This window comes from Typopeltis vanoorti, chromosome 12, assembly GCF_054136105.1.
Source record: "Typopeltis vanoorti isolate ZY-2024b chromosome 12, IOZ_Tvanoo_1.0, whole genome shotgun sequence".
Classification (NCBI taxonomy): domain Eukaryota; kingdom Metazoa; phylum Arthropoda; class Arachnida; order Uropygi; family Thelyphonidae; genus Typopeltis; species Typopeltis vanoorti.
Genome location: NC_143560.1, coordinates 11,403,885 through 11,429,110, shown reverse-complemented (window position 1 = coordinate 11,429,110; position 25,226 = coordinate 11,403,885). Strand labels below are relative to the sequence as shown.

At 32.7% G+C, this 25,226-nt stretch overlaps 1 protein-coding gene across 1 annotated transcript in view; it reads left to right on the top strand.

Moving 5' to 3' along the window:
* Window positions 1-4,914: 4,914 nt before the first annotated feature.
* Window positions 4,915-25,226, top strand: part of LOC150100577 (uncharacterized) — a 123,648-nt gene continuing 103,336 nt past the window's right edge. Inside the window, exons 1-2 of the mRNA XM_090401487.1 lie at window positions 4,915-4,999; window positions 16,402-23,788. Of these exons, the coding sequence (XP_090257613.1) occupies window positions 16,451-23,788 (7,338 nt within the window). The 5' untranslated portion in view covers window positions 4,915-4,999; window positions 16,402-16,450. The remainder of the gene's footprint in view (window positions 5,000-16,401; window positions 23,789-25,226) is intronic.

The window sequence follows — 25,226 nt, the reverse complement described above, 5'->3', positions numbered from 1 at the left end:
TTAAATATATATTCATTGAAGAGAAGAGAAGGTTTATACGTTTGTTATAGAAAATTTATGGATTTTGTACCAATGAATTAGAACACATTAAATAGAAATTATCTTATCAGTTAATAAATAAATGCTCTTATGCCTTTTATTCCCCAAAAGGAATAGGTGGAGCTCGTAATAACTAATTTTTGAAGATTGATGGGCACAAGTACTCATCCTTTAAGCATTTATTGATAGCAATACTTAGACCTTTTCGGGAGAGTGAGTGCAGTGTAAAACTGTCACAATCTTGTGGCTATAAATCCTCATACTCGTATTATTGTCGATAAAAGTGTGAGTTCTACGGTCGATTTTCTTGATTATATGAGGTTAAAAACTCGAATTTCTGGGAGGAAAATCCTTCTTGCCATTGCAGTCGATTAACTTGGGAACTAACTGAAGATAGGCATGGACTGTTATTAATTTGATTCTAGTTGGTTACTAAAATCAAACTTATTCTTTCTTCGAGTAGTACACTATGAATGCAAATACCGTATCCAGAGGGTTATAGAAGCACCTTTCAGTTAATAGCTGTAAAGGAAATTAGTGGAAGAAATGGGATAAATCCCTCTCAGGTAGAAAAATCGGTACAATTCTTCTTGTTTTCAATAGACTTAGGGAATGCATTCTGTTGCTTAGCTTCTTTGGGCACAATATAGCTACCATATGGGTTCTACTTCCTGGCATCTGATTCTTTTTACTAAACTCATTCCACCCCAATTTCCTTGACTTGTTTTTCAGAGATCGGTTGCTATCTGTGACTTATTTTTTATAAGCCCGATTTTTGATAATGATGGTAGGAATCCTGTCCATCTTCACAGTTCGCCAATGTACAACTCTATAACAGTCTGTTTTGTTTGAAGGTGGGACTTTTTGGAATTCAGCCAGATCAACAAAAGCTGTGAGGCCAATATATTATGTTATGACTATTAATGGGATGTGTTCTTTTGGTTTGCCTGTTCTTGCAGTATGGAAGCGTAAAACAAGCTTTCGAGAGAAAACACCCTTACTTCTGTCTGAGACTGGCTAATTTACCTTCGACTGAAAATTTTTTATAAAGTTTCCTTCTCTCCTGGATGGGATTAGAATCTGGGTGTCTCCCAGCAATGAGCATAATCATCACCAATTCTGTTTTGCATGAGAAAAAAACCCTGGTTTCGAGGAGGTCGAATCCATCTCTATATGAAACATATTAAGATGCCTTTATTTGACGAGGTCTTATGAATATTTTCTTGCGTCTTCTGGTATCGAATCCGAGTCATACTAAAGAAAAATATACTCTTAATCATTATTATTAACATAGCATAGCATTTAATGTATCAATAGAGTTGGTTTATGTGATATATCTTTCAAATGAATGTTTGCAGTTTATAATGCAGTCTTTTAACAAAGCTATTTAAAATTACAAAACTGTAAGTTAACTAGAAGGTGCCAGTGTTTCTCTGTGGAATGAGATTGGTTCCATAGCGCCCATTCACCCGAAGATAGACTGCTATAGTTTAGATTCCAGTCACCAACTAGAGAAACTTCATTAGGTCTTTCTTCTGCTGGTTACAGAGTCTTCAAACTTTGGCAAAGGCAAATAGGGTTCTTCCCAGAAACTCAGCTATTTTACCTCTCACTTAAAAAAATCTACTGTAGAACTGATACTGTTTCAGACATAATATATACTTGTTATGGTTGGGGCAATGAGATAATGACACTTGTTTTCCATTACTCTTTGAATTTCATTGATAGTTTGAGCTCACTATCTGATATCATACTATAATTCTAAAGATAATTCATTGTAATATCATGCCTTGTTAGTATTGAAAATTCATGTTAAGTGGTTTATTCTGAAAAGAGCAAAGTATCTAACGACTTCCTTCGTTTGAAATTTTTTGTAAGTTTGTTTATTTGATCTTTTCGATTGATTGATTGATTTGGGTGGGCCCAATTCAATATCAATCACCCTCTCTTAAGACTTAAGATTTCTCTTATGCATTGCAACGCTTACTGACACAGTAACTGTGCGTCTTAGTATGAGCACACTAGAAATGAATCTTGAGAAAATATCGATCCTAGTTGTTTTCAAAACAGATGTTTATATTGTTTGGAAAATAGTTTTACTAACTATTATAAAAAATCGATCTACCAATTGAAGTCCGTTGTGTCATATTTAATAAGATGAACGTCCCTAAACATTCCTAGCAAAATCTCTGTTGGCCTTAAATTCAAATAACGATGCATATTCTGAGTCTTATGTGCCTGCTTCCATAATGCTAGACCATTAAAAGAAAGACTGCTCTAACCAGTTCTTTTTCTGGTAGTTATTTGATATAACTATCTTAGTTGCCAATAAAGTGAGCCAACTAGAGAAACGTTTTCTATGCCTTTTTTCATATTGTACCCAAGTTAGCTTTGAATACTCTTTTAGACAATAATACTGGTTAAAATTTAGAAGCATGATATAAGCAACAGCTGACCTCTCTTCCTCAGTATATGGAAAGCATTGATAGTATGCAAATACAGAGCTTTCTTAACCCGCTGAGCAACTAAGGCAATGCCTAGGTGCGGAAAGTTTAGAGGGCAACAAAAACCAGAAAAATTAATTTTACACATTTCCTTGAATTTAGTGGTGGCAAAATAAAGATTGCCTAGGGGATGCACATACCTTAATAATAGTTCTGCTGAACTTAACTATTGTTGATAACCAGGGATCAAGATTGGCAATTATCAATTTTCAAAAGTTAGAGCTAAATAAGTTCTTCCTACTTCCTTTGGGAAGTGAAAAGAATTATGGAATTGATTATTGATATTTATTTAATTATCCCATTCTGATTAACTGGTAATTTCATCACATGATGATTGTCATTATTATTATTATTATTATTATTATTATTATTATTATTATTATTATTATTTGACATCTCCAGGGAGTCCAAAGACTCATTCGAGGGAGAGTGTGCCAACAGCATCGAACGATTGTCGTTTTTTGAAGAATTACTGTTCTCTATGATGAAGTTCATACATCAGCATATGTAATTTCCCATGATTAGGTTCTATTCTTGTAATCACACATATAGAGTGTTTCTCAAACTGCATGTGTGGTCACAAGAATAAGTATTGCAAGAAGGAAGAGGAGTTGCCGTTTTGTTTTGTTACATAGCCTTAATGTTCGTTTTTAAATGTTAATCTTTATTCTAGGAAGGATTCTTGCTTTGATATTACAGTTCTAAGTATATTTATGTGAACCTAGTAATAGATAACACTGCATTTTTATTAAAATCATTCTATTACATATTTATTATATGGACGACCTCTTTTCTCCACATTTTCTTATCTTTGAAGTGTGCCTGTGTAGTGTTGGTAATGCGTCAGCATTCATAACGTTAGTTTTCCAGAAGGAAAATTGTTATAGGTTCGATTCTAGGTGGAATAGAAGTACTATTTATAGTCTTCTCCCCAGCTCGGGTTTTTAACCTCGCAACCCAGAATATTGATCATGGAGCTCACCATTTCATCCAATAATACAAGTTGGAACATGAAATAGCAGCAGCTGTTTGGCATAACTGTAATCACATGGAATCTACGATTCTTGGTAGCAGTGAATTCGTTACTGGTGAGCATTAAGAGTAGTGCCTGATTACCTACCAATTTTCAAAAGTCACTTTATGTTGTTGTTTTTTTTTGTCGGATTAGATTTGATCCTGTTCTAATTAGGGAAGCAAGTGTTTGTAGATGTTTAATTTTATTATTATTATTTTAAGGTCATACTATTATATTAAATTTTCAGTTTAAATTGATTTCCATTTTTAAGTACATCTTACCCATTTGTTTTTAGCTTTTTTAAAAGAGTTTGTTTAATCGGGATCAAGAAAACAACCAGAACTCAGCAGTCCTTCGTGGGTATTCAAGTATTGATTGGAATTACAGCAGAAGCGATGGTTATAAGCAAATGTTATAACCGTTAACTACGTGTGTTGTCCGAGGTGGTGTTTGTTTTCTTGGTTAAAAAAACCCTTAGTTTACGGAAGGACAAATCCTACCACCTCCGTATGAGACTGAATAATTCGTCTTAAATTCCTTCAGGAATGTAAAGCGATTTTAAACTAATGTCATTACATGTAGGTGAAAATAAAAAAATATCTCGCAAACACACACACACACATGAAAAGTAATCACTCTTGCATTACCTTAGTTTCTGTGAAATCATTCCTGAATAGCTATCTTAGAAAAGATAGTTGCATAAACACATTCGAAAAACAATGTTATATCAATTTATTTCCATAATAGCATCTAAATATTGTTATATACTCTTTCAGGTAATAGTGATGATATTAGGTACTGCAGATTTAAGACAGGAGTAATAATTTTATAAAGAACTACTAATGCTTTAAATTTTTTGACCTCGAATGAAATGAGAAATTTCCAAAGGAAGACGCACGTTCCACATAATGAGCACGTATAGTACAGCGATTCTTTTACATGCAATATTTAACTTAAATACTTGAAATGCATGAAAAAGCATATGTGAAATAGTTACAGAATAGTTACAGAATGTTTCTAATCCTTGCGTCCCTGTTCATATGATTTTGTATTACATCCAATTGTATTCAATGTAATACTACACAATTAGCGCTTGGAGACCGTGCAGGCAAAACAGACAACATCTCACACACACTCACATTTTGTTACTACGAAAGCTTTGTGGATTGCACTAAGTGTGGTGGCATATTAATGTGAATGATTTAGACTGAATATGTGTTCATATTAATACTAATCCAAGATCTATTAGATCGCTTTCGATTTTGACAAGGACACGTGTCCAACGCAATCCCGTCGTGCAGTGGAACAAAAGAGCTACCACAATGACCTAATACGATGAACGTTGGCGGGAAGTATTGCCAGGAATTTTCTACCAGGATAATATAACAAAGTTTCTGTGCTAATTACGTGTAAAATAGTATATATGTATTCCAGAAGAAAGGTAGGAAGCAGAAACTCTTAAACTTTACCATCGATATTTGATTTACATAACAATTCAAAGATGGTATTGCGTCCGTAGGAACAGATACTTATGAGGTATCTGTTCTTATAACTTATAGTAGTTTAGGCTTAGTGAAGTAAAATTAGGGTTAGCTAACGACAATGACAGTTTGAGTATATATTGTTTTACTTTAGAAAATATTAAATTTTACTATTTGCATTCGATTTATTACCCTAAGCTACATATAAGTCTTAATGTGAAGGGAGACACCGATATATACATAAACAAGCAAAATTACGAAGCAGTGGATGCAAATAAAATCAACAGATAATATTTGTTCATTACTATGAAGGTAAAAATTAGCACCGAGTGTGTTTTTTTAGCTGTTCGCGTAGACAATTTGCTAATTAATGACGCGATTCATAGTCCCCGTCATATATTGTGTTTGATTTTCCAGTGGCTAGGCATGTTGCGCGTAACCTCGACTTGTAAACAAATTTTCTGTTTATTCTACACCTACGAACTAGCAGAATTTTCTTCGGAATAGCATTAACGAGGTTTGTAATCTAGTTAGGTAACAGGAAACAATTTTCGATTAATGGTTTCTCAGTCCTGGTTATGAGTGTTGGGTGCCTTGTTTCAAAAGTTCCGTAAAATACTTCTTTTAAAGGATATTTAATCGAATATCTGTTTCTTATTTATAAGAAACAACGTTATAATTAAATTGCACAAGATAATAACTATAAATGAGCTAATTAGTTTGATACACCAACATTTACAACATGTTTTCGAGAATGTTATTCGGTAGCCTTTGCGCTTCTATAATATTTTATATATTTTAGTATGGTTTCTGTAAACTTCAAGAATTTCTTCATTGGACATTATTAAGCTGATTTAGTTGATTGTGATATAAGTTTAGAGATATTAAAGTAATATTTTTTGTTTTGTTTCACAGTAAATTCGGAACAGCTTCCAAATTTAAGAATGATTTGCTTGCATTCTGCTACATTAGATACATGCAGCCTGGGGCTTACATGAAATTCCCAGTGGAGTTTATATTTGGTTGTTTATTATACAGCTGACTGAAGTAAATATATGAAATGCCGTAATTCATGACAATATAATCTTTGAGACAAATTCACCTAAATATCCAATAAACTGAACTGAAACATTGCATAATCGTTTTGTCATTTAAACTCTTACCTTTTAAATGTTGTGTACAGTGAATTTTATTAATTTACTTTTTAACATTTTCATTGCCAAGAAACATTTCTTTTGTAACTAGGAACGTGGGGAAGGTTGTACGATCGAGTTAAATGTCTATTGTTTTTAGTACGTTCAGTTAATTCGGGGGAGGAAGATATTCCTAATTAGTTGTGGTTTACTTTCCTGATTTAATGTCAGCTTTTAAAGTTTACTTTCATGGAGTTACTTATTTTCGTTAACAAGTTCTAGAGATAACGATATATGATGCAATTCAGATTTACTTCCCTCTGTTAAATGTTTCAGCTGATAAAATTAAACAAGAAATTGGAAATACACATTCCTATGTACAGTAAGAGGAGACGATTTAAAGTGTTATACACAATTAACATTTTTAATTCAGATTAAAAAACATCCTTTAAAATGAGAAAAACATCTGGATTCATCATAATTCTTGATATACTCTCAAAGGATGTACAGGATATTTATAACACTACATAATTAAGCTTACATTATTGCTAGCTTTCTGTTAACATCTCCCCCCCACCAAAAAAAATATTTTATCTGTGAGGTCTCCAGTATCATATCTTTACTCACCTTTAGTATGCCAACCTTTCCTCTCAAATTCTGTTTTAAGTAACCATATCACTTTAAATTAGCTCTGCTCACATTCTTGAATGAATGATGTCAAGTTACTTTCTAATATTTTATTTTTAATGCGATTTTGCAGGTGATTCCATTCCTCATTGAATGATGCTTTCCTCACTTTGTTAGAACTCACATCTGTTGTCTGTAGTCTTTGATCATCCATTTATTTGCAACTCAGTTTTCACATCCATATGTTAAAACTGTAACACTGTCTTGTTTGTGTGTTTTATTCCATCATTTTCTGGCATATAATCCTAGCCATTTCCCATCTACTGTACCAGATATGAAATTCTAGTACAATTAGGTTTCATGATTCATTTCTGATTGCCTACTTTCTTCCCAGTTGATCTGTTATTTATTACTGATCTAATCAATTCCTACATTTTGATCTTCAAAAGTACTCTTAATTACACCATAATCATCATCCTAATTGCTAGCTTTGTTGGTCAAGTGATAGCATACCCACTTTCCAACTGACAGTGCTGTAGATTCAAATCCCACTGTGGGCATGAACTTTTGTGCATATCTCCAGATGATTGTAATCACCTGTTATGGGAGATCATCACTTGTTTATTGGAGGCCTGGAATGACTTGTTGGGTGAACTGGGTTTTTGGATTATGTAACCATTAGAACTCACAGTACTAATATTAATGTACTAGAGGTTTACAACCTTTTGTAGGTGAGATACACATGAGAAACAGTGCCTCAACTTATTTTTATCTTGGTCTTCTCTTTTTTTTTTCCCTTGCCATTTTTTACTACATTTAGTTTGTTAACCCTGTCTCCCATTTTGTTTGTGACCATTTCATTTTAGAATATCTCTGCCTACACATTTTTGAATATTAATGATGTTATTTTCTAATCCTTCATTTTAATATGGTTCTGCTATTGATGCCATCTGTTTTCACTCTCCTATATTTTCGCAGAATTCTCATATGTTGTCTCCAGTCTTAGTTCAGCTTTATTTCTAACTTAGCTCAGTTATATAAATACTGGTGTGAACTTAGCATTGCAAACTTGGTGTTTTTGCTAATTTCCCCCTTGTTTCATACATACTTTTCATTTGGTTTTCATCAAACTGGTCTTACTTATTCTGTTTTCATTTTTAATTGATCATTTCACTAAATATTCTGTCTAAAGCATCCACTCATGTTTTCATTTAATGGAAAGAATGCATAAGGAAAATTGTATTCATTTTATTTATTTCCTTTATTAGATAAAAACATGAGTGATGATTAGTGTCTTAGGATCCAGATTAAGTGCAACTTTTTTTTTTTTAAGTTCACTGCTGAGTATGCAGCTGATGTGTTTTGTTTCCCTGACTATTTTCATGGTGTCATCACTGCAAGTATTATATAATTTGGCTAAAGAGACAAGACTCTTTATGATTTATAACATGTTTAATTAAGAGGAAATTTTGATTTCTATAGCTTTTAGAACTAAGCTTAATTTCCTACTTGAATGTTAGGTTTAATGCCTCTTAATAATGTAGTCCTTAGAGATTATAAATAGCAGTGGAGAAAGTATTCTTCTTATGTATTACCCTGTGTATGGTTCAATTTACATTATAGATTGTTTTTCTTGTAAATGAATATTTAGTCTTAGAACCCCCCCCTCCTTTATTTGGCCTAAAACTTAATTATCCCTGACAAGAAATTATTCTTATTTTTCTGTAAAACTTTCTTTTCACAAATTTTCCCTTTGGCATAAACCTCTCTTGCTCTTCAGTTTTCCTCTCAAAAATTATTCATGGCTTTTGTCTCAAATATGCTTGAATGATTTTAATACAGAAATTTATTTATACTTCTTACATTCAATAGCTTATAAATTGTTACAAAAAGAACTCTATTCCAATCATCCGGGATTTGTCTATTTGATTAGGCCTTCTGAATTGTGGAATGTAGCCACTGCAGATACCTTGTATTGCACATCAAATATTATTTTTTTCTCCAGTTGCCTTTCTGCATTTCATATTACTGCATATTTTCTACTGTTCTTTTATTGTTTGTTTCCTCATTTAATATTTTTTCAGTATAATGAATATAGTCATCGAGAATATCATTATTTTCAGTTTTTGTATTTTTATTTTATGTTTGTTTATATGTTTTATATTTCTCAAGACCTTGCACTGAGTAAATTTTCTGTATGAATTCTGCTTTAACTTCTCTTCACCATAATTTTTATTTTTCTATTCATGTAGATAACTTTGCTGTATGCTTCTGTGGCTGAATTATTCATTGCTTTCTTCAGAATTTGCCATTTCACTATGAGGTGGTAGTTCTTTTCAATTTTGTAAGTTGCAATTTGGGTCTACAGTACATATTGCTAATCAAACAGATCTAATTAACAGTGTCATCCTAATTTGCTGAGCAAATTATTTTTATTTTGCATTATCACTTTTTTTTAAAACTATTCTTACATCATTACCTATGCAGATTTTTGCCCTTTAATATTTGAAAAATTTTCTTCATAGGTAACTAGATTCTTCTGCAAATATTTTGCAATCTCTCTTTATATAAGGACATCATAAATTGCTCTTCACTTTTCCATACTAAGTATAAGAATAAATGTATATATGGTGTTGTCTAACATCCTTGTAGCAAGGGGACAAGAAAACGATTCCTCTGATAGTTGCTTAATTGAAAGGAAACAATTTTAAAGTGTGAAATGATATATGCTGTTCTTTTTTGACCTTTGAAAGAAACAGAATACCATATTATAAATTATAAACCACCTCCCTTTTTTTTTTTTTCTTCTAATTCTGTCACTGCTAAATGGAATTATTTATGGACATTGTTTGGATTGTGAGCTATCATGCTGAGAATGGCTTTTGCCATTTACTAGGCTATAACCTTTGTTTGGATTTTCTTGGCTGTGCTAAATCCACTCCACATCATGTGTGCTGCTCATTACACCATTTAAAATTTCTTATAGAGTATGACAGACAGAAAGATATTATTATTATTATTACATGACACCTCCAGGGAGTCAAAGACTCATCGAGGGAGGACACCTATTCACTCAATCCACCAACTATAGTGAACTGCAACTACCATCATCATCTATACTAACACCATCTACATATATTTAAAAAATCTTTGTCTGGCTATATTTAAAAAAAATCTCTTTGTCTGGCTAAGCAGTGATAAAATTTGGTATTTGGGATCTTTATAAAATCTGTCACTTCATCTACATCTTTTAAATTTGTAGAATTAGTAAACAGTTTGAAATTATACAAAATTTGTATTAGAAATGACCAGGGCTCCCTTGCCAAAAATGCTCTCTCACTCACACATGGTGAGTAGCTGCTGCCTAGACAAAAAATTTTTCTGATTTTTTATTTAATTTAAAAAAAAAAAGAAACATCTTTCTAACTTAAGAAAACACAGAATATCATCATATAAGGGGTCATTCTGGCAACAAAAATCAGTGTAATGAATTATGTTTTTCATAAGATTATACTATATAATCTTTCTAAAATTATACAGAAAATTACTACCAGTGCTCTTTGCCTAGTACTGGGTGACATTGAGTCCTTATCAATTTACCAGACAATTAACTAAATTATTTCTCTTCCCAAGAGCTACCATAGCTCAATCAGTATCCATATGCCCTTTTGGTTGAAAAACCAGAGCTTGAATCCTGTAAGTAGGGAGGCACCTAATTCCATGCAGTTAGGTGCCTCCATAGTGCAGTTGAAAGAACAAAAGAACAATGGGGCATGTGTCCTTTGATTGGAAAAGACCTAGGTTTGATTCTCATCATGACAAGAGGAATCTTTGTGGACTTTTTTTCAGTTGAAGGTGAATTAGCCAGTCTCATACAGAGGTAACAAGGTTTTTCCTCTCTCCCAGAAACTGTTCATCCTAAAAAAAAAGGCATATCAGCTAGAGAAAGAATACATGCAATTAACAGATGAAAATGTTGTGGAAGATGGTACATTGTAGATAGTAGATTGTGGTAGGGTGGGTTCCTGTTACAAATCCTTGGACTTCATAGAGATGTCATATAATAAACAGAACAGACTAAGTTGTGTGGGCCATAATTTCAATATGACTCTCCTTCCCTCAGGCTATACTTCTTTTGGGAAAGAGAAAAAAAACCTCATTTCAGAATTAGTTTAGGAAGTGTTATCCTCAAAAATTCAAGCATGAACTGTCATTCTCTCCTTTTAAAGACAAGCTTTATAAGCTTGGGGAACACTACCAGATTGTCTAGAAGAGGCTTTTGCAAACATGTATTATGCCTTTTCAGCAAACAAGCAGAGGCTTTACCAACTGAGCTATTGAGATAGTTTTTACATTTTGAGTGCACTAATACTGAAACTCTCAGTTTCGCTGTGCTCTATTGAGGATATGTTTGGTGCATTTAAACAGCCAGTGTTCAGAAGTATGGTTCACTATAGAATAGAATTAGACACAGTTTGCCTTTCTGACACTTAGTTTTCCTGAAAGCAGTTCATCATTTTCTATTTATAGAAACTCATCCCACACACTAGTACTTAATCACATCACTCAGTCTAAGCAATTCAATATCCTGAAAACATTAACACAGTACCAAGGCTAGTTGCTTTAATGATGCAGTTCCTTCCACTGAACTCAATCTATGCTTGTACCTCTTAGCCAAAGTTACAACCATCAAAAAATAGATAAAATGTTATCCTTCTCTCTTACACGCAAGATTATTATAGCAAAATTTTTCTCATTCCATATATCCAGAGTATATTTCTAAAAAGATTACTAAGGTTAACATTGTATAACATAAACATCGTCCACAAGGTTAGCCTAGTGGCTATGCGCTTCGCAATCCTATGCCTGGAGAAGGAGTGTCCTAGGTTCGATTCCCATCAGAGACGTGAGGAGCTGAAGGATCTTCCTCAGCCATAACCAAGTTAGCCGGTCTTGGGCGTAGACAGTAGGATTTTTTCCTCAGTTTATCCTGGGGTTTTTCATCCCACAAACAAGCAAAACCGGATCCTTGAATATGCAAGATACAGCCATAGGATATAGTACGGCAAGGAAGGCAATGGGAAACCACCTTGCTCATAGTCACTTCCCTAGTATTGTAGCATAGCTGCCCCTACCATCCATACGGATGAAAGGAAACTAATTATCAACATAAACATCACACAAATTTTAAACTACATATCAAACTCTAATAATCTTATCCATTCAAGGATGAACTCCATCCTTTGGTACACCTTTTTATTATTATTAACAGATATTTATCAAGTGCATCAACTTGAGTTTTGTGTGGGTTTGTATGAGTGAGATTTGCATGAAAAAGAAGTTCCATACTTTAATTAAAAATTATCATCATAATTTGTTTTGGATTAGTCAAAGCTTCTTGATTCTTTTAGGTATCAGTAAATATAGGTGTCTGTCAGTAAGAGATTTCCCATTGAATTTTGAAAATTTGTTGGCACTTACATTGCTTTTTAATGGAGAAAACACATATCTGAAAATAATAAATTTAGTTATTATTTATATTGCCATCTTCCTCTTATAATTTTGGTGTCCTGATACAGCTACTAACTTGGCTTCTTTGAAATGTGATTACTATTTTACCTGTGATATGGTAGTTAATCCTATCTGCATTGTTCGTATTTTTCTGGTTAGTTTGTCTGTTTTACAAGATGAAAAAACTCAGTTTTCCAGAAGAACTCTTCACTTCTATGTGAGACTGGCCAGCTTGCTTTGAGCTGGAAAATCCAGATAAAGGTTCACATCCTAGGTGGGATTCAAACTCAGGTCTTTCTAACTGGCACGCATTGTTGATACCAACTGAGCTACTGATCTGAAGAAATTTGTGAGCAGCATCCATTATTTCCAGATCAAGGTACTCAAAGTATTGTAGTGAGTTACTAGGATGCATTGAATGTATGTTGTGTATGCTAAGAATGTGAAATGAGTTTGTTCATTATTATTATTATGGGACACCTCCAGGGAGTCCAAGGACTCATCATGGGAAGGTAGTCAACTTCGCTAAATACATCTCACCGTCTCCGCTACTACTTAATTCTCCTAATATGACACTACTACCATCATCAGTATCTATCACCTGCCCATCATCACAACAACAATATTTTTTTGTCTGTAAATTATGTGTTCTGAAGGCTGGTTGAGTAAAATTTTTCATTGAAATGAGTGTCAACTCCATAGAGATGTCTTTCACAAGAGTGAATGAATATTGTATTAAGTGCAGTTGTTTTTATATGCTAAATATGGGGTAAAACTGTGCCAAATGTGAATAGGAATTTAATAAGTTTCTGTTTTTAACTCTGTACTTGATAATTTTATTTTATTTTATTTCCAGTTTATTTTATAAATTATTTTTCTTTAAACTTCTCAGTAATTTGATTAGTGTTGTAGGGTTATTAAGAATAACAGGAATTATTAGGTTCAGAAGAAAAATACGTAAAGAGCTGGAGGCATTTGTAACAATACTAAGAGCTTTCCATAATAAGTTCATGATATTACTTTTTTTTTTTTTTTTTTTTGAAATTCATAGATATTTGAAGAAAAAAAAATTTCAATAAGGTCACATCTTAATACATCAAGCTTGTTGGAATGACTTATTTTGCAATTTAATAGGAGTTACAAAAATAAAATTTCAAAATATGTGAAATAAAAAAGCAATTTAATTGATAGAAGACATCTTAAAGATATGAGATGTAAAATAAATCGGCATTTTGTTAATTGATGTCTACGGGAGTGCCGTGGCATTGGGGGGGGGGGGGGGGGCACACAAAGTGTGTGTGTGTGTGTGTGTGTGTGTGTGTGTGTGTCAAGATTTCTGTGTGTTTCTTCTATACCCTGTTTTAATAATCATTCCAAGATAACTGAAGTTTCGTTCAAGTCAAATGCTTTTCATAGTCCATATGAAAGCCACACAAAGAGATTTATTATATTTGTTTGTCTTTTTCATAATATGATCAATATACTGTAATTATTTAACACTGCTTGTTCCTGTGATTTCCTATGCAAGCTGATGCATTATTCTATTTTTACATAAAGTTATTTTTGATATTTTCTTTTTGCCTTTTTTTTGAAAATAATTATTATTAATTAAGTTTATTATTGTGCAGGATACATAATAATAAAGAAATACTTGATCCGTTGAACTCAGCAAGCTTGGTTAACTGGCTAGAATCTCTGCTCTCAAAATGGGTTCAAATTCCAGTATGGCATGAATGTTTATTATTATTACCAAAAACCCCATGGAGTCAAAGACTCATCTGGGAGGTTCTTTTATCATACACACACAGCTCATTATACCGTTCTTTAAACACACTCAAATTCTCTGCAGAAACCACACTCTCAGGCAAGGCATTCCAATCATTCACAACTCTGCATGGAAAAAACCTGCCTTTCACTCCCCTACTCACACCCTCTTTATACAGTTTCCAGGGATGGCCTCTGGTTCTCCCCTGATCTCCCACTATATTCTGTAGACCATCTCCAGCATTGATCCTATAACAACCCCTTACTAACTTGTAAGTCTCTATCATATCTCCCCTCTTTGTGATAAATGAATTTTGCATTGCCCATTGTGAAACTCCTTTCCTTATTTGAGGTCTGAAGTGGCTTAAAAAATTTACATTTGGTAATCTTTCTGTTCATTTTCAGGAAGCTAAGTTGTTACTTTTCATTTCTAGAGTAGAGTTATTAAATTATCTTACCCTTATCCCATGTATGGTACTAACATTTTAGAGATTTGCAACCTTTCCTGGGTGGAATTCACCTTTAAAAGTTGCCTTTTATGGTAACAGTAGGAGTCTTCTTGTACACAGTAAACAGTATGTTTCTTCTGTCATTTTGAAAGTTATCACTGGTAAATGTTTTTATTTAGTTTTAGTTTATCATTGAAACTTTATAAATTGCAGGTCTACATCATTTTTGTTTGGATTGCTCAAGCAAATAAGAAAATAATGAACATAATGGATTATTATTAATACCAGACATCCATGGCATGTAATGACTCATAAAGGGAGGCATGCACTGTTATGCACAAAGCCCATCAAATTGTGCTTTAAATTCGTTCACCACAGTGTGACATTAAGCAATCATTCTAGAAGATATTATGGAGAAAGTGTAAAATAGAATGCAGTAATCAGTTTATACTTGCCAAGAAATTATATTCTTGTTTAATCCTTTATCCAAGTTTAAGCAAAAAATTTGTTGAAGTATTTTCACAACCAGGCTTGTATATAAAAGCTGATGATTTCATATCAGTTGTTTTGGCATCCTACACTGCAAAGTATACTTCCTTTTGGAAGTGCATAATGCTATTTTGACATCAAAGGAAGGTCACTACTTATGCCATTTTCAAAATTTATTGAGGTCTCATCATTGGTAGCCAGACCCAGAAAAATACCAATGTTAAATTTAATTCATAAGTCATATATTTCTGATATCAAAGTAGGAACATGATGTATACACCTTATTATTAAAATAGTCTTGATCAGTGATAGTTGTAGTCTTTTCACTTAGTTTGAAAGTAAATTTTATTTTTTCATTATTATTACATGACATCTCCAGGGAGTCCAGAGACTCATCAAGGGAGGGCACCTACACTACAACTCTCTTATCTCCACCATTCAAATCTACTAACTGCAACTATATTAAAGTTGCAGTTAGTTGCAACTGACTGCAACTATATTAAAGCCATCTACTGCCCATCACCACTAGTATTTCCACAGACAATCACAAACATCCATACCCATGGTGGAATTCGAACCCACAGCTTTTTGGCTTTAGAGCAGATATATAATATAGAGCAGATATATAACCACTCAGCCAACCAGGCTGGCACTTTCCAAAAAATTATATTCTTGATTAATCCTTTATCCAAGTCTAAGTATATCTTCATGACTAGGTTACTTGTATTAATTTGATAGAAACATAAGTTACTTAAAGAGTTTTAAATAATAGAAATTTTTTAGTATGATAGAATTGTCGAAAACAAGGGTTCATTCCTGCAGGTTGAGGAAGAATTTAGTGTTGCAGACTACAATTTTTTTGCTTTAGTTACCAGTGTAGTTATAAATGTATTCTCAGTAAATGAGTTCAATAAATTGATGGGCCTCCTTGATGAATTTCTGGCTTCCATGGAGAAAACTAAAATTGTTTCTTTAATTTCAAAATTTTTTATTAAAACAAACATGGTCGTTTGCTTTTTAGGATGTTAGCCCTTCATCTGAGTGTCATAAATAAAATATACTGTTAAGTGAATAATTTTATTTGGTAATACTTATCCTTTTAAAATTTCATAAAGACAATATGTGAAATGTTTTCAGCATTTGAACTCTATATGTGAGTGCTCTCCTTAATTGGAGCTCAACAGTTTTTGTTGACATCTTGGGTATTTTTGCAGTATTTGAGAGGTGTAGGGCACACGTGTAAATGATTATCATATAATGATTCTTTGATAAGGTTCCTTTAAAATAAGTGATCTTGACTAAGCTAGAATATATTATTAGCTTGTACAGTATTTTTTTTTTTTAATTTTCTGCATTTAACATATTTTGTTTTAAAATATTTTTCTTTAGGTATATCTTACAGGAGGGAGGAGAGCACGGGAGAACATATTCCAAAACCATGAACTTAATGGTTCTACAGAATTCTTCAGCAATTAAAACAAGTACATCATGTTCAGAATCATTATTTAACCAGAACCACTTGACACCTTTTATTAAAGGCCCTTTGATACATAGTTTACGAGCTTCAAACTATTCTCTTTCTAACTGTTTACAAGTAAACACTGAAGAGGATAATAATTTCTTTAGTAAGCAACAAGCACATGAAGAGAAAATAAAATGTGAAGGCGATACTTTATATCAGACTATGTCTGGTCCTGGAATACGGAGGGTGAGTATTCCAATGGAACATGGGACTAAAAGCATTGAAAGTGTTGATAGTATAGATGAAATTAAGAAGGCTATGTCCACTAAGCTTCAGTCTATATTGCAAAGATCAGATGTGATAGATGAGAATTTTAATTATGGAGATGAAGAAAATCAAAATATACTTCCAGTGAATAAAACAAATGTCATTCAAGATACAGGTATACGTGCACAAGTAAATAAGGATATTGGTGCTAACAAACTAAATTACTGCCATAAACGTTCTGCTATTGAAAATCAGTGCACGTATTATGTTACTGATAAAAATGCATTTAATAATAAAGAGGTCAAGGATGTTACTCGTTTAAATAACATAGAGCCAAACCAGTCCAATTTAGAACATTGTCTTAGTAAAGTTTCAATAGTTAGACTTAGACCAGCTTCATATTCAGGTGCTCAAAATAAAGCTGCTGATCTTGAGTCAGATTGTGCAATTGATGATATTAAGCAGAAAACGTGGACTTTAAATAAAGATTCTACTGGTCAAATAAAATTAGATACGAAGTGCAAAAAAAAGTTAGCAAAATCAAACCAAAAGATCTTTAATTGTTCTAAGCCAACTAAGAGAAGAAAGAGGGGGAAAAAATGCATCTCATCCAACAAAATGGTTGATAGAAGGGTTACTCGAATGTTTCTTTTGCAGATGAAAAATTCTGCCATAAGAAGTATTCCGAATCGAAGAAGTTTAAGAAGGCATGTATTTACTAAAGTAAGATGTAAAAAGAAACGAGGACATAAAAAAACTGATCTTTTGCTAAAAACTCAAGCTCCACCTGTAAAAAGTGATATTCAGTCCACTCTTGAATCAGTAAAAAATTATTCCAAATGCGAGTTAAACTTTAAAACTTATAGTCAAAAATATAATTATGTGAAAAAAAATACTCCTAATTGTGGCATACCAAAAGATCAAACATCACATGATAGCAGTTCTGGTTTGTTTTGCAATACTTCAAATAATACAGATTCACTAAAAGATGAAAAGGAACCAAAACGGGTGGATCTACATGTATATGATACTGAAAGCAGTAGAAATGGCTTAAAATCAAATGATAATAAAACAGAAGATTCAGGTTATAAATTAAAACTATCAGAATCTGAGAATGAAAGTGATCATGAATCGCTTTCTACTGCAGATAAAGATATGCCACCTTTATTGATACCTCTGTCACCAGTAGATACACAAAGTGACAGTTCAGTTGATTGTTCACCTGTATCACCAGAAATGCCAACACTTATTCCATTTACTTCCAGAAATGAAGATCTTCCTGTTTTCATTAAAGAAGAAATTGAAGACTTGGAAAAATATGTTGATGCTACAGAAATAAGTGCTAGTGAAATAGATGTAACAGACTTTATTAGTAGCAAACAGTCTCAAGATATAACAGATGTGATAAAGATGTATGATAGTATTAAAAATGCAGATGATTTTCTTGATACATCATATTCTCCTATCAATTTAATTGCTGAAAATAGTGAATGCTCAAATTCTGAGCAGGATGTCTTAGAAGATATCAAACATAACAATGATCATCATGTAGAAAAATATTCCTTTTCTGGTTCATTTAATATTGGAGAGATAACATTTCCCCAGAATGCAAAAGCTAACAAAGTTATAGACAAAAAGGACTCTTTCATTAACTGTAATGCAGATAGAAAGTTTCAGCCACTAGTAGTTTTGAAGAGAATTCATCCTTCTACAATTCGATCATTTGTTTCCAATTCTGAAGATTCCTTGTCTTTAGAGCGGTCTTTAAATAATGAAGTGAAAGCAAATCTATACACTGCAGCTTGTGAGAGATCAGTCCTTGAACTTGATGTCAACTGTGCTAATGACCCAGAAGTCGATGTTATTGATGGATTAGAGTTTTTCAGCTTTATTTCAGAAAAAGATATGGAAGAATATTCTGACCAGCATGGACAATCTAATTTACTTTGTAATGGCATGCCAAACTATGAAGATGATGATTTTTTTGAAGATGCATTAGTTCGAGAACATAAAGATAAAGGCATTATAATTCCACGCAAGACTAAAGACATAACACAGATAAAGGGATGGAGAAATAAGTTGTTTATTCAGGAATCATGCCTTCAGTCATTTAAGAAAGATGAAGTCAATTGTGAGATGTCAGCAAACATGACAGAGAATATAGTTAATGCTTCTGAGCAGACAATATCGCTGAATAATAGCGTGGTAAAATTAGATTCTGATACTACTATTCTATCAAAAATGGAAAGCAATCACAATTCACTTCCAACTATACCAGAGAAAGAATCCTCTTTGAATTCTGACACTGATAAAAGTAAAATGTTAAAGATCATGGAAGAAAAAGCCAAAAGCAAAAATACAAAGTCAGCTTTTATGAGTGATATTTTAGATAATTTTCTTAAGATTCATTCTGAACTGAGAGTGAATTTGTTAAAGAAATATAATCCTAATATTACACCTCCTCCAAGAAATGCTTCTATTTTATCAATTGAAGCATTTAAATCTGAAGAAAAGAATGTTCCCGTTAGTAATAAAAAAAATCTCCTGGAGCAAAATAAGGTAAGAAGCAATTTCATCCAGAATCAGAAAGTGCCTATTGCTGAATCTAAAGAACATAACTACACACATAGTAATGAGCAGTATTTATCAGAACAGAAACTTTTTGATGAGATGAATTCCATTAAAAGAAAAGTAAATCAACCTCCAGAACATAGTAAAAAAATGAAAATGTCTGTAAAAGGAAATAATTCAGAGCGACTGGTATTGAGGCTTAAAAAAGAAATTACTGACGGAGAAGGATATACTGTTACAAACAATTTTTCTGATTCTGATTCTGAGGACAGCATTGCTGCTGAAAATTCAAATTTAGAATTTGCAGAAACAGAAATCGAAGATGGTCTATTTCGTTCAGTATCAAATTGTCTTGTTTCTGATAAAGATAAACATTTATTTCATAAACAGCCATATGGTAATGAAACTGAAAATGGTGATGTTACAATAATTAGAGAAACATGCTGGTTAAAGCCGAATTGTGATGAAAGAAAAATAGATAAATTTCTTCAGTTATGGCATAAAAACACAATAACAAAACTTCATAACATTAATAATCATGTACAGTGCACAGATTTTAATTGTCCAGTTATATCAGAACAGTTTGCTGAAACAGCAGCATCAGCTCTTTATACTCCTGGAAAGATAGATTTTAGCGATGTTGAGCACATTTCTTTCGAAGAAAACTTTGATTCTGACAAGCAGTTTTTGAATACTGATATTCTGATAAAAGAAAATCCATATTCTAACAATCAAAATAGGTTTTGCTCAGCTGATTTATCTGGAGATCATTTGAAGAAGAAACCAGCAAAACCTCATGTTGTATCAGTGGGAAGCTGTAAGGAAAACAGTGAGCAAACACCTTTAAGCTCTTTAATATCAGAAGCAAACATTCAGGGAATTAGAAGTAGAAGAGCTATCAGACTTCCAGCAAGATATTTGGATTCTGCACTTCTGGTTGCAGGCAGTGAATGGGTTTCTCCTAATATACCAAAACCTGAAGAGTTGTATAGAAAAAAGCACAAACGGAAACTTGAAATATGTAATTATAGTATGAATTCTGGAGATATAACACCACAGAACAAAATGGTAAAAAAGATACTGAACTCAGAATCAAATGATTTGGATTATCAGATTTCAGGCTCACCTTCAGTTCTTATGGAGGATGAACATAAAATATTTCATCCTTATATTTCTAATTATAATGCATCTACTGCTTCAGCTGATGATGAAGAGGAGGAGGAGGAGGAGGATAAAGGAATGTGTGCCAGAACACATCCTTTTGTGAAGAAATATGCTCTTTTTTTGTCAAAACTGGGAAATATGAAAACTCAGTTCAAAATGGCTGGTGATAACAAAAAATTAGAGGACAGTGAAGAAAATAAAAACAGTTCTTTTGATTATGATGTCCCTAAACATGAAATTACTAGTTTAACTACTTCTGTTAATGATGAAACTTTGAATGAACATGTGAAATCTGAAAGTGGCAAAGAAGACAATCACGATAGAGTTGACCGTGCATATAATGATGATGTAAACAAACATTCAATGAAATATAAACCAACTATAATTCCTTTAGGAAAAAGAGGTACTTCTTACCACTCTGAGTCATTGAAAACTCCTTCAGTTACAAGTGTACCTTCGCTAGTGGATAAATCTAACATTCAGTTGATAAAGACTTCATTAGCTAAGGAGCACTGTTCTTCTCTACAGCCTCAGTTCCAACCAAAACTTTTTGGCACTAATTTATGCTCTAATTCTTTAACTACCCAAGTACCATTTTATGTAGAATCAGTGCCTAACTTGACTCAGAAGACAAATGGTGAGTCTCACAATGCTGGAAATTTAAATGGAACACCTCAGAAAATGTCTCTTCCCTCAGTGTTGCCAAGTATTGGAAGTTTAGCAAAACCAATTAATACAAGTGATATACACTTAAGTAAAGAACAACAGATTACTTGTGATGGAGTTAAAAATATATCTGAAGCTAAGCCACTTGTTGAATTTAACACAGTTTCAAGCCCACAGAAAAAACCTTGTACTGTTAACTTTTTAATTGGTAATAAAGTAGTTCCAGTAATTTTTGTAACATCGAAAGATAATAAGCCTATTCAGATACTTCAGCCTAAATCCCTATCTGCAAAAAGTAACACTGGAACTGCTTGTCAGAATTCTAGTTTACCAAGTTCTAGTGCTTCTCATCCACTGGAAAAAATTACTTCAGATATCAGTTCGTTACATCCATTGCCAGTAAAACTGACCACCTTTTGTATATCTTCCAAAGGATCAGTAGTAAATAATGAAACAATACTACCATCAAATAATGAAGGATTACCTAGTAATGATAAAACTTTACCTTCAGAAACAAAAGATCATACTCTTTCTGTAAGAAAGAAAGAATGTTTTATGACTTCTTCAGAAGTGCAGAATAGTTCAGTGGAAACAAATACATTTTCTGTTCAAAATGCATGTATTTCAGACCCTTCTGACAGAACTTGTTCTACTGCCACTTCATCTTCCCATTCTGTTATAAATCATATAGAAAGTTTTCAAAATGGGTCATTTAATGTTGCAACTGAACAGAGAAAATTAAAAGCAAACAATCTTGTTTCTGGGCATTCTTATCTTATTACAAATGAAACTCCTTTAAAAACATCTGTTCCATTGTGTAATATAGAGCAAGTTAGACCTACGTGTATTGTAAATACAAGATCTGTAGAATCTGATACTAAAAGTGGTGGAGCTGTTAATATAGCAGCTAATAATTCTAATACTTCTGTTCCTGTTACCCAGATTTCTTTGCCTGGACAATTAAAAACAAATACTAGTTTGCCTTTCAATCTGAAAGCTACCAAATCATCAGATACTCATAATTCACAATTGAAATCTTCAAACATCGTTCTTACTCTACCAGCTCCTTCAGGTATTACACTACAGAGATGTCCTATTTTGCCACAAGGGAAAGTACTTTTATCAAATTCTGTTCTTCCTCAGACTAAAGCTAGTATTTCTGTGAATTCTAGATTGCCGCCTGTAGAGTTACAAACCGGTAAACAGGCAGTGACATATAATCCTATTTTAAATGATAATATCAAAATATCTGGACAGTCACCTTTAGCTCTTTTAAAAATTGGAGACAAGTATTTTCTTTCAAATTCTCCAATTAAATCGAATATGGCTAATAATTGCATTACAGCATTACCTGTGAAACTATGTAAAACTTCTAATCCTTCGTTATCAGATATATCTAAAGTTTCAGATTCTAGTCACTTGCAAAGTGAGCAGAGATTAAAACAGGAATTAAGTACTTCTGATTCAACCATTGGTGCTGGTGTTTCTTTAGCACACAAGCAAAACTTGGATGATGGCATAAAGAAAAATGAGTGTTCTGGGACACCCACTATTTCAGCTACTGAATATTCTGAAAATATTAACACCTGTAATAATGAAATTACTAGTGGTGGACATATACAGAATTTGTTCAGCAAATTTCAGGCAGTACCATATGTAGGAAGTGAACATCTTATGCAGAACAATAGTGTCCAAATCAAGACCAGTATTTTTAAGCAGCACATAAAAACTCTAGATGCTGTTTCTGTGGATAATCATGATCCTCCTCTGAAATGTGAAGATATAAAGCAGAATGACATGAAAAATTGCCTTATTTCTCAGGATCAGTTAGAAAATGATGTGGTAAAGAACTCAAATAAAATGGGCAGATCTTATTCTGGACATCTGCTCAAGGAAACACTCCAGAAACCTGTAGTAGAAAATCAAGCAAATTCACTTACAGAATTGCTTAATAATTCACAATTTCCTTCAGAATCTCTTTCAAATTTACTTAATAGTGAATTCACAGATGCTGATAAAACAAATGGAAATAAGTATGGAGATGTAAATGGAAAACAGGATACTCACTGCACAAAAAATGCAAAATATTCTACATCAACATTTCAAGAAATGGCAACAGCACATCTAAAAGTTTGTTCCAAAACAGAAGAAATCACTTTAATGCAGAATCCTGATAAACATAAGGAATTAGGAAAGGAACCTGAAACCTGTAAATTGATTAAGAATGATGATGATGATGATGATGAAATTGATGTGGTCACAGTTGATTATAAAGATTCTAACTCATTGTCTCCTAGAGACCAGACAAACTATACTACTTCAGGTATAGAAAATGCACCTGTTGCAAAATATGAGCCTATGTTAACTCATAATAATCTTTATAATGCTAAAGAATATTCCCACAGAACATGTGAAAATACTAGTACCTGTAGTTGTGAGAACTGTGTAGACATCTCATCAATTGAATCAGCTCACAAAACAATTGACTCTGAAGAAGAAAGTTCTGATGGTTTAGAAGGTACTTCTGATTGTAAAACTATAAGAGAAAGGAATAGAAGGAAACGGCATCATGTGCTTTTCAATTTGCTGAGGTCGACAGTAAAAATGCCCACCAGTATGGTGGGTAGACAAGATGTTCTGAATGCTGTAAGTAGGATTTTATTTTTAAATAAAAGGAATTCAATTGTAGTTATGATAACTGATTTATTCCATGTGCCCAAGCAGTTTAATATTATAATTTTTGGAGATGAACACTATTTAAGAGTATGCATGAGAATAGATTTAACTTTAAAAAAAAATATTAAATTGGGATGCATCAAGGTATGATTTGGCCAAATAGATGAATACCAAATTTATTTGACTCCAAAACATACTCAATTAAATTTTATAAAAAAACTGTATAAAAAATATTCATTAAAAATTTATATTATAAAAGATTGAGGAAAGATTAAAAATGTTTGATAATACTTAACCTAACAACATAATCACATGAAAATGAAAAATAAAATTTTATTTTCCTTATACTTAATAAAATGGTCGTTTAATTTTAGAAGGATTATTTATTTTAAAAAATGATCTTTTATTTAAAAATTTAAAATTAAAAAATGTATTTCCTTCAATAATAAAATAAAAATATTAATGGAACATTCATTATTAAATCCTTAACTATTCTCTATATTCAGAAATTCAAAATCAAAGTAAATCAAATCATGATTAATTGTGATGTAGGAATAGCATTTTTTTTTTTTTTTTTTTTTTACATATTTTTGGAAGAAGTCTACTTCTAGTTTTTTCATTTCTTTCTGGGAAAAAACAACAACTTTTTTGGTGTATCTGCTGGTTGGAGCTGGTGTTGAAAGAGATTTTCTTGCAGTTTAACTTAAAATGGGCAGTGTGATTTTCTTTTCTTGCCACTACACTAATGGATTTTATAATAATCTCATCATTGATGTTTTTCTGGGACTAATTCTGCTTTTAACTGCATGGCAATATAACATTTGAGGAGAGATCCTATTATCATAAATGCTGCCATAATTTGCTCCTATTTTTCTTTATATCATAAGTTTAGTTTAATCTTTTATCCAAGTGTGAGCAAACAAAGTTTGCACCTGAAAGTATCTTCAGGACTGGGGTAGGTGGTACAACACCAGGCAACTCGTTGCAAGGTGGAGCAAGCTAACATCACTCCTATCTCAGTATCTCCCATAATGCAAAACACATATCCTTGCGGATATGTATAATGTTATTCATTAAGGGAAGGGCCACTACCCAGACTAGTTTCGACCTTTATTGAGGTCTCTTCAGTGGGAGCCAGGCCCAAGTGGAGATACCAGGCAGAAACATTAGCAAGGTCATCTCTACCTATAGGAGTTGCCAAACAGTGTGCCACCTTTTTAATAAATTACTCTGGATTTAGAGAAAGATGTTGAAAGTTTATTTTTCACTTGGTTAGACTATAATAAATTTAGTTTAATCTTTTATCCAAGTGTGAGCAAACAAAGTTTGCGTCTAAAAGTATCTTCAGGACTGGGGTAAGGTACAACACTGGGAAACTCGTTGCAAAGGTGGAGCAAGTTAACATCAC